Here is a 10,785-nt window from a genome sequence, read left to right as displayed (position 1 = left end):
ACTGACAATATATTTTTGGCCAGATCCAAGTCTTGCAGAAATGCAAGGTAAGGCTGCACACAATAAACCCTTGTGGTCCAACCCTTTCCCGGACCGTGTGCATAGCAGGAACTTTAGTTCACCGGGCTGCCAAGTCTTGAAAGAGAGAAATGAGCAGAAACCTTTTTTTCTTCTATTTGGGTTCTGCTATTAACCTTTCCTGTAGGATGCTTTTTGATTTTTCAAAATTCGTTAACGGCATATCTTTTTTCTTTTTGCTACATATTCCACTTACTTCTCCATCTACTTAAAAACTTTTTTTGTTTTATGGTTGTCTAGCGTTGCATACGTACTGTCTCTATTGAAGCCACACTCATTTCCTTTTTTAAATCTGGGAGGAGTGGGTCCGATTCGATATTTGTTCCGTCAAATCCAATTATGAGTGATTGTAACCAGGCCTGATGAACGGTGAAGTTACACTTTTTTAGGCATCTTGAGTTTTTTTATTTATTTTCTGATTTTTCTGAAAGAAATTCTAGATGACGAAGTTCTTCTTACTTCACTTCTAGGAAGTGAAATGGTTTGTCAGTTCTCATTTAACATTCCTCCGTCTTTCTCATTTGATTAAAGGTTCTCCATGCTGTGGTGCTCTCAGTTCAAGCTCTCAGATATAGGTATTCATCTGATATTGCTGAGCTCAACTAGTAAGTAATTTGATCGGAAAAGCCGTTTTAAGATGCCTTATTTTAAAATCCCAACATGTAAGAAAGAGATGTAAACAAACCACAGCCGTTGAATTTTATTAAGTTCAACAATTAATCAAACTCTTTACAACTTGACCTGCTGCTTAGGCGTGGGTGCGCCTCATTGGCTGAGCAAGCCTCAAGTTACTAATCAAGCGGACCAATCCCTTGATGTTGTTATTTGAACAAAATAGCAGAAGTGTGCCATTTTGGTCATTGCATTATTTCTTGAGGAGGACAAGAATCATTGACTAGAGTCATTAGTGATCGTGCCCATCCATGTAGGTGGCATCATTCCAGTCTGTTCATGAACAGTCTTAAACAATGGTGGCAATGTTTTGTAGATGCCAGCAACCTCTTTTAGGGCACTTCCACCACCTTCTGCATTTGCCTCATGAGATCCTCCATTTGTCCAAATGCTGATTTTTGGTTGTAGTCCTCGAATAGCCTCGCCATTAATCTTGGCAAGCTCTTGAAACATTCCACCACTAATCATTAAGTAATCCCTTAGAGCTCCATAGTTTCCACCCAAAGCTTCTAAGAGAGTGTGCAAATACATGCCTTGTGCTTCTGCTAGAGCCTTAAGTCCTTCTGCTTCCTTCATCTTTGCATACAAATCTCCATCAATGATCTGTTTACGTCTGTAGAAATCAGCCTCCGCAGTTGCTTTCTGTGCTTCTGCTTCTTTCTCCTTTTCATAGAGAAATGCTTCTGCTGCTTTTTGTTTCTTGTATAGCTCCCAGTTTGCCTCTTGCACCTTTTAGACCAATGAGGCATTAGAAGCTTCAAAGTTAGGAAGTTTTTATAAGTTGAAGTTTTATGTAAAAAGTAACCTAGTTATCATTGTATCTAATATACTTTATCACTTGTTAAACTATACTGATAGTGTGAATTATTGTCGATTCTCGCATAATCAAAGATATTACTCCCTCCATTCTAGTTTATGTGGAGACATTTTCTTTTTAGTCTGTTCCAAAACAGATTTGACAATTTTTGAAATTTACTTAGGCTTCTCATTTTATTTTTAATGTGAATATTTAAGACTTGCAAGTTTCAAAAGTCTTATAACCAAACAAGCGCAATGACATGTGTATGATCTCAAATTTCAGAAGTCTTCATATTTTCCATTTTCCTTGAACTTTAATCCAGTTCAAACATTGGCACATAAATTGGAACGATGGAGTTTCTATTAAGTAAATTTTTGATAATGAAGCATGGCCTATTTAAGTAGAGGTGAATCATTTTATGTTGTAGGCTAACCTTTGTTTCATACTCAACACTAGCTTTGCTCAGGAACTCAGCCTTAAGCTTCTCTGTCATGGCCAAAGCATTCATCCTCTCTACTTCCTTTTGCAACTCAGCATCTCTCAAAGCCACTGCTTTCTCTGCCTCCACCTCTGCTACTTGTGCTTCTTTAGCCCACCCTGCTTTCTTCTTTGCCAATACTGCATTTGCTTCAGCAACTTCTGCTTCTCTATGGTTTTCATAAACCTTCACTTCTGTCTTCACTTTTATCTCCTCCTTCGTCCCTTCTCCTTCTCTCTGCGTTGATATAATCCTCGTTTCTGCATCGATCTTTGCAGCATTTTGTAGTGTTTGTCCTGACCTTAGCTTTGCTCCTATCTCTCCTTTCATTCTGGCTTCCGCGACGTCTATTTTCGCTTGGTTTGCAGCTTCCATTTGAGTCTTTTGACCCAAGTAGGAGAAGTATTCGTGTCCTTGAACATCAACAAGTTGTTTGACGTTTGCATTGTAGATTAAAAGCCCGAATTGGTTTAGTTCGAGCTGGACTTTCTCGAATACTTCTTGTTTGAACTCTTTGGTGCCTTTGAATATTTCTTCCATTGTCATTGATGCGGCTAGAACTCTAGTTTCTCCTTCAATGATACCTTGAACAAGGGGAACAACCAAATTAATTATAACACTGGGGTGTGAACTAGGATATATGAAGTGGATGGAAATCATAGGAGATCAAAATTTAAATCCCCCATATATTAGGCAATTTCTTTTCATCCCCGCAAGTTTTGATTCGTAGATTTATCCAGTACCTATATTGGTAGGAAGTAGTATGTACACGTGAAATAGTCAATGTGCACTGAACTTGTTTGGAACGCCGCCATTATAAGAAGTGATACCTTGAATAAGGAAATTACTAAATTAAAAATATCATCCAACGGTGTGATTTAACGGTCAATGAACTAAGACAAAAAGATCATGGGAAGCTAGGGCGACAATCCTACCGAGAAAAAGAAAAAAATTGGTGTATTCTTCCCATCTACCTAAGTTTGGTGGGGAGAGTTATCCGGTGTCAATAGTGGGAGAGATAATAGTATCTATGTAACTCCTGAAACACCCTAGGTGTGCGTAAGTTGCTTCAGACACTACCGTTGTATACAGCAAAAAAAGGAAAAAAACATGTACCTTGAACAAGTTCTTTGACATGGTTTGAGAGTTTGTCATGTGGAGAAATGAGTTTTGCATACTTCAATAGACTGGCTTCATCATCAACTCTAGGACCAACTGTGAAAACTGCTGGAAGTAGAAAAGGTAGTTTTTCAGCACTCATAGCTTGGACTTCAAATGTGTAATTCACAGGTGAAACATCAAATTTTGTCCATGATTGTCCTGGAAGTACCCATGCTTTCTTTGTTATACGTATATCTTTGATCCCTAATCCTGTGATCACCAAGTACTCCGATGCACTTGCAACTCTATACATTTTGAGGACACTGAACTGTTTTTGGTATTATGGGCGAGTTATAAGTGGTGGTGGAGGTGTCAATACCAAAAGAAAAAAAACTGGAATTAGCTACGAATTTGGTCGTTAGTTTGTTGCTAAATAGCTCTTGGATAACAAATTTTGATAATATGTGGCTAATTAGTAGTATATTATGATGGAATATGAATGAGATTTAGACTTTAGAGGGTATAATATAGTGAAGTTTGCAATGAATATGTCAAATATGAACACACTATTGAAGACTTCTGAAATTTCAAATTCTGAAATTTCGAAGTAATGCAAGCCGTTTACTTCAAGATAAACATTAAAAAGTGTAATTGTTAGACTTTAATATAATAAACTATTGACTATAGAAAATGATTGACTAATAAAATTTTAAATAATGATTTACGATCGTACTTTTCTATAATAGTCGTTTTCTATACCATTTCACTATAATTGCCATAGTTTTGGTGGAATTAGTTTTTCACATTATGTTATATTATATATTGTTTATAATAATGTTTTGCTAGAGCAATCAAAAGATATTAGAACATGATATTGTTATAAAGAAGTTTAATTGTAGATTTGTTTGTTACTTTTGGTTACAATTGAAAAATTTTATGCATTTTATAAGCCATGTCATAGCTGTAGTATTTGGACAAAATGGATTTTTTTGGGTCCCACCTGTCAGACTAATTCCCATCTTCTTCATATTCTTTTGCTTTCTCTGTCATTACTTCCTTTTTTTTTTTTTTTTTTTTTTTGGACAATTTATTTTTCGCTCTTCCTTTTTTGGGTTACTTTTTGTTTACTGTTATCTTTTATTTCTTTCTTTGCAATTTTCTCAAATTGTTTATTTCTTCTCAACTCCAATACTAAGTAAATTAAAATTTCCGTTTTTTCTGCATTTTTTTCCTCCTAATTCTTATTTATAGATATTTGTAACAATTTAAAATTTTTAATCATTTGATTATGATTGTGATTTCTTTTTTAATTATGTTTTTTTCTGCAGGTGATGAAAAAAATAGTGACAGTGAAAATGCAAAAGAAAATGCAAAGCGGAAAAGGGAAAAATATTGGTCTGATAGGTGGGTTCAATAAATTCATTTGTTAATATAATTAAGGCTTCATACAATTATGATATGGCGTATGAGATGCATAGTACTTCCATTATTTCATAATAAGTGAATTGTTAAGATGTTTTTAATATTTAAATTAATTTAATTATTCAATCTTAAAGAGTAACGCTGAAATGTTCTTTTAATTTTACCCTTTATTTTAATTTCCTATGTAATAACTTCAAGAAACTTAATTTCTTATACTTATTTATTGTTTTCAATTATTTTCTTGAAAGTAGTTATCATTATTAATATCTTAGATTTTCAAGAATAGTTTCACAATAATTACAAAAGGCAAAAATGAAAATAATATATAATTTATATCTTAATTTTTTTTTTTCTAATAGGTGTGTATTACTACCTCAATAATTCACTTATTATGAAATAGGGGAGTAAAATTTTCCGTTTCAATCAATGTCAACATTGAGAAATGAAGATTGATCTCCAAGTATTCTCAAGAAATGGTCAACATTACATTATATTGAGCCAAACCATGAATTTCTCGATTACAAATATACAATCAAGATAATAATTAATTAATGCAGTACTGCAGCTTCATAGGAATTGCTCAACATCATCAACGTTCGGAAAAAGTCGTAACGTTTAGATTTTGCTTAGCAAGTTCTGACTCTATTTTTCGGATTATTAAAAAATATATTATTATAGGTCAATTTTATCTGATTGAACAAAAAATATAAATAATTTTGATACGTATAACTTCACCCTATTTTGTTAGAATATTTACATCATTTAAGTTATATTCTTATCTCGGTGTATAAATATTTGTGAGGTTAGCTACTTCGAAGCAACTTTAACCATGCATGATTGAAATCGTAAAAATTAGTGTTTTTTTAAATTTAAGAACAAACTTTTGATACTTATTACCTATAGTTTGGTCTTGACAAGTTAAATAGTTGGTACTTTTATCTAAAGGTTGACCTTGACACAAAGAAATTTCAATATTTTTTCTTGAAGTTTAGCGTAATTAATCTAAAGTTCAAGCATAAATATGAATGTTTGGCTTAATAATATCACATTTATGAGATACTCGAATTCCTATCAAAGATGTCCTAATAAGCAGCTTAGACATCAACCGATCAGAAGGCTATGCTAGTTGTATATAATTATGCTTTTCTCCATCAAGTAGCTATTAAGCTTGCATAATGGGATTCGAGAGTTTAAGAACCGTGTTGACTAGCTGTTTATATAAATTTTTATCAATTTTACAAGAATTATTCATGTGAATAAAGATCTTGTACGATAAATGTTGGCTGCTTATGAAGCTATTGAGATAGCTTTCATATAAAGGTTTAATAGAATGACCTAAAGCCAAAATTTAGAAAAGATGTCATATTTTTATTTAATAATTTATATATATATTATTCTCATAACTTCTTAAGATATATGGTCGTTAATTATAAGTTGTTTATTAATCTTTTTATGCAATTGACAATATAATATTTCTTCTAAGATTTTGTAAGCTATATATATATATATATATATATATATATATATATATATATATAAATTATTGTACCTAACATAACACTACAAAATGTCTAGATCTTAGGTAAGTTTTTATCGATTACAGTTTTGAAAATCTTTTTATTTGAGTCAGTTATTACACAAGCTATAAAAATTATTGTAGAAATAATAGGGGGCTTTGAGCTAAAAGTGACAAAAGAGTTTGAAAATGAGATGTAGGTGACTCAAGTCTTAATAATTGAGTGTCGGTGATAATTATTTTATTATGGATTAAGAAAGTTGGGTAAGTTTGAGAATAACCCACAAGTTTTTAAATTTACATTTTGATCCAAATGTTTACCTAATATAACAGAAAATGGAAGAAAAAAAGGCACGCTTCTCTCTCTTCTCATCCATTGTTGTTTTCTCTCTCTTAGCTATTTTTGTTGTTTATTGTTGCTTCTGTTTTATTCATCATCTTCTGCTTCATTATCACCATCTTCCATTTCATTATCATCTTCATCTTCTTTTTATTGACCATTGTTCTTGTTGTTGTTGTTACCGTTACTGCTTCTATTTGACCAATTTCTTAGGTCAAATTTTATTTCGTACATCACTTTCCACTTTGGTATTACTTCATAGGAGATTTTGGTAAGTCAAATTATGATTTTAATTGAATTTGTCATCTGGATAACCGCTATTGTGTTGTTTTTTCAACAATAGATAGCACACGAACATGAATGAAACATAAGAGCCATTTGATTAAATAGATCAATCATTTGTTGCGATAGATGAGCCATCTGTTGCAACGAAAGACTCATATATTGGATTCATGTTTATGGTTCTATAGTGCCATAACATGAATCAAACAGATGGGTCATCTGTTACAACATATGACCCATCTATTGCAATAGATTAGTTATCTGTTGCAACAGGATAAATATCTATTGCAACAGATTATAACCTGTTGCAACAGAACCTGAACTCAATTCCAACAGACGTGTCATCTGTTACAATAAGGCAAATATCTATTGCAATAGATTAGTAACCTGTTGCAATAGAACCTGAACTCAATTCCAACAGACGTGTCATCTGTTGCAATAGGTAAGTTATCTGTCGCAACAGGTTAATTATCTATTGCAATATGTCACTCATCTGTTGGAATCAGCTTCAAATCTTTCTTAGTAATGTAACATCTATCCCAACAGGCGCTTCGTCTGGTGTAACAAATATATAGTTTGTTACAACATATGTTTAACCTATTATAACAGATGACTTATTTGTTGAAATCAGCTTCAGGAGCATAATATGAATCCCAACAGGTAAGTAATCTGTTGTGACTGATCATTTACCTGTTGCAACTTATTTTTCACCTATTGCAACAAATTACACATCTGTTGGGATTCATGTACAGCACTATGAAATCACTATTAACTCTTTTTAGCAGATGACTTTATTTAGGTACCACTAATGGAGGGATCAATAACAATAGGGGTAGATTGTTATGGTCAATGGATCGAGAAGAGCAGTAGATATATTTGGCGTTGGAAGGAGGGCGAAATACTAGAGACGATAGCTATGACAGTTCAAAATGATATTTCGTATGGTATTTTGTGAACTTAATCATTAGCTATTGTGGACTGAATTGTCAATCGAAAGAACTCGTCATCAGCTACATGCACAGCTCCTTTGAAAATCAGAGGATACTACCTTTTAAGATAACCAATCAGGTTCGATTACGTGCTTATCTTAGTGATTTATCCAAACCGATATTAAGGGTGTACGTGATTGAAAAAATGAGAGAGAATGAACAAAAAATAGGTTCTGACTCTATTTTTTGGATTATTAAAAAGAATATTATTATAGGTCAATTTTATCTGATTGAACAAAAAATATAAATAATTCTGATATGTATAACTTCGCCTTATTTTGTGAGAATATTTACATCATTTAAGTTATATTCTTATCTCGGTGTATAAATATTTGTGAGGTTAGCTACTTCGAACCAACTATAATCATGCATGATTGAAATCGTAAAAATTCGTGTTTTTTAAACTTAAGAACAAACTTTTGATACTTATTACCTATAGTTTGATCTTGACAAGTTAAATAGTTGGTACTTTTTATCTAAAGTTTGACCCTTGACACAATGAACTTTTAATATAGTTCAAGCATAAATATAATTAATCTAAAGTTCAAGCCTAAATATAATTAATCTAAAGTTCAAGCATAAATATGAATGTTTGACTAAATAATATTACATTTATGACATACTCGAATTCCTATCAAAAATGTACTAATAAGCAGCTTAGACATCAACCCATCAGAAGGCAATGCTAGTTGTATACATGAATTATTCATGTGAATAAACATCTTGTACGATAAATGTTGGCTGCTTATGAAGCTATTGAGCTAGCTTTCATATAAAGGCTTAATAGAATATGACCTAAAGCCAAAATTTAGAAAGATGTCATATTTTTATTTAATAATTTTATATATATATATATATATATATATATATATTATTCTCATAACTTCTTAAAATATATGGTCGTTAATTATAAGTTGATAATTTATCTTTTTATGCAATTGACAATATAATATTTCTTCTAAGATTTTGTAAGCCACGAATAGATATATATAAATTATTGTACCTAACATAACACTACAAAATGTCTAGATCTTAGGTAAGTTTTTATCGATTATAGTTTTGAAAATCTTTTTATTTGAGTCAGTTATTACACAAACGGTAAAAAGTTATTGTAGAAGTAACAAGGGACTTTGAGCTAAAAGTGACAAAAGAGTTTGAAAATGAGGTATAGGTGACTCAAGTCTTAATAATTGAGTGTAGGTAACAATTACTTTATTATGGATTAAGAAAGTTGGGTAAGCTTGAGAATAACCCACAAGTATTTAAATTTACACTTTGATCCAAATGTTTACCGAATATAACAGAAAATGAAAGGAAAAAAGGCACGTTTCTCTCTCTTCTCATCCATTGTTGTTTTCTCTCTCTTAGCTATTTTTATTGTTCATTGTTGCTGCTGCTTTATTCATCATCTTCTGCTTTATTATCATCATCTTCTACTTCATTATCATCTTCATCTTCTTCTTGTTGACCATTGTTGTTGTTATCGCTACTGCTGTTATTTCACCAATTTCTTAGGTCAAATTTTATTTCGTACATCACTTTCCACTTTGGCATTACTTCATAGGAGACTTTGGTAAGTCAAATTATGATTTTTAGTTGAATTTGCCATCTTGGTAACTGGTATTATGTTGTTTTTTCAACAATAGATAGCATGTGAACATGAATGCAACATAAGAGCCATCTGTTGCGACAGATGAGCCATCTGTTGCAACGGAAGACTCATATGTTGGATTCATGTTTATGGTTCTATAGTGTCGTAACATGAATCGAACAGATGGGTCATCTGTTACAACATATGACCTATCTGTTGCAACAGATTAATTATCTGTTGCAACAGGATAAATATTTATTGCAACAGATTAGTAACCTGTTGCAACAGAACCTGAACTCGATTCAAACAGACGTGTCGTCTGTTGCAACAGGGTAAATATATATTGCAACAGATTAGTAACCTGTTGCAATAGAACCTGAACTCGATTCAAACAAACGCGTCGTCTGTTGCAATAAGTAAGCCATCTGTCTCAACGAGTTAATTATCTATTGCAACATGTCACTCATCTATTAGAATTAGCTTCAAAGGCTCCTTAGTATTGTAATATCTATCCCAACAGATATTTTATCTGTTGCAACAGATATATAGTCTGTTACAATAGATGTTTCACCTGTTACAACAGATGACTCATCTGTTGAAATCGATTTCAGGAGCATAACATGAATCCCAACAAGTAAGTAATCTATTGCGACTGATCACTTACCTGTTGCAACTTATTTTTCACCTGTTGCAACAGATTACATATCTTTGGATTCATGTATGACACTATGAAATCACTATTAACTTTTTTTAACAGATGACTTTATTTAGGTACCACTAATGGATGGATCAATAACAATAGGGGTAGATTGTCATGGTCAATGGATCTAGAAGAGCAATATATATATTTGGCATTAGAAAGAGGGTGAAATGCTAGAGACGATAGCTCTGATAGTCCAAAGTGATGTTTCATATGACGATTTTGTAAACTTAATCATCAGCTATTGTTGGCTGAATTGTCAACCAGAAGAACTCGTCATCAGCTACATGCACAACTCCTTTGAAAATCAGAGGGTACTACCTTTCAAGATTACCAATCAGGTTCGATTACGTGCTTATCTTAGTGATTTATTCAGACCAGTGTTAAGGGTATAGGTGGTTGAAAAGATGAGAGAGAATGAGAACCAGAATGTAGAAGAAGAACAATAACAAGACATTTTTGATGATAGGTTGGATGATCTAGACATAAATATTTCAGATGATGATCAAACACCTACGTCTATTGATGCGACCAATATGGTGGGCAGTTCTTCTCGATCGATATATCTGGCAATCTTCAAGACGATGGGATCGGCTATTTCAATGGATGTCATTCAAGGACAAGAAAGAATTATCTACTACTTTGTTTATTTCTTGCTTAAAAAAAGATTTCAAAATAAAGAAAGTGATTAATTCGAGCAAAGTCTTTTTCTACAAATGTGTTAATCCAAACTGCAAGTGGTGGTTGAAAGCGGTGAAGTACTTAAGTTTTGATAGATTCATCATTCATAGACATGAAAAGTATCACACATGTGGTT

The 10,785-nt window shown here is 32.5% G+C and overlaps 1 protein-coding gene across 1 annotated transcript; it reads right to left on the bottom strand.

The window, feature by feature from the left end:
• Positions 1 to 754: 754 nt before the first annotated feature.
• Positions 755 to 3,672, bottom strand: LOC107872827 (flotillin-like protein 4). Its single transcript, XM_016719448.2, has 3 exons — positions 3,144 to 3,672; positions 1,983 to 2,611; positions 755 to 1,479 (listed from the first exon to the last, which is right to left on the bottom strand). The coding sequence occupies exons 1-3, from the start codon at positions 3,439 to 3,441 to the stop codon at positions 967 to 969; spliced, it is 1,440 nt and encodes a 479-aa protein (XP_016574934.2). The 5' UTR covers positions 3,442 to 3,672; the 3' UTR covers positions 755 to 966.
• Between the last annotated feature and the right edge of the window lie 7,113 nt (positions 3,673 to 10,785).

Source organism: Capsicum annuum, chromosome 6 (assembly GCF_002878395.1).
Source record: "Capsicum annuum cultivar UCD-10X-F1 chromosome 6, UCD10Xv1.1, whole genome shotgun sequence".
NCBI lineage: Eukaryota > Viridiplantae > Streptophyta > Magnoliopsida > Solanales > Solanaceae > Capsicum > Capsicum annuum.
The sequence above is the reverse complement of the archived record's forward strand: the minus strand, read 5'-3'. Positions and strand labels throughout refer to the sequence as shown.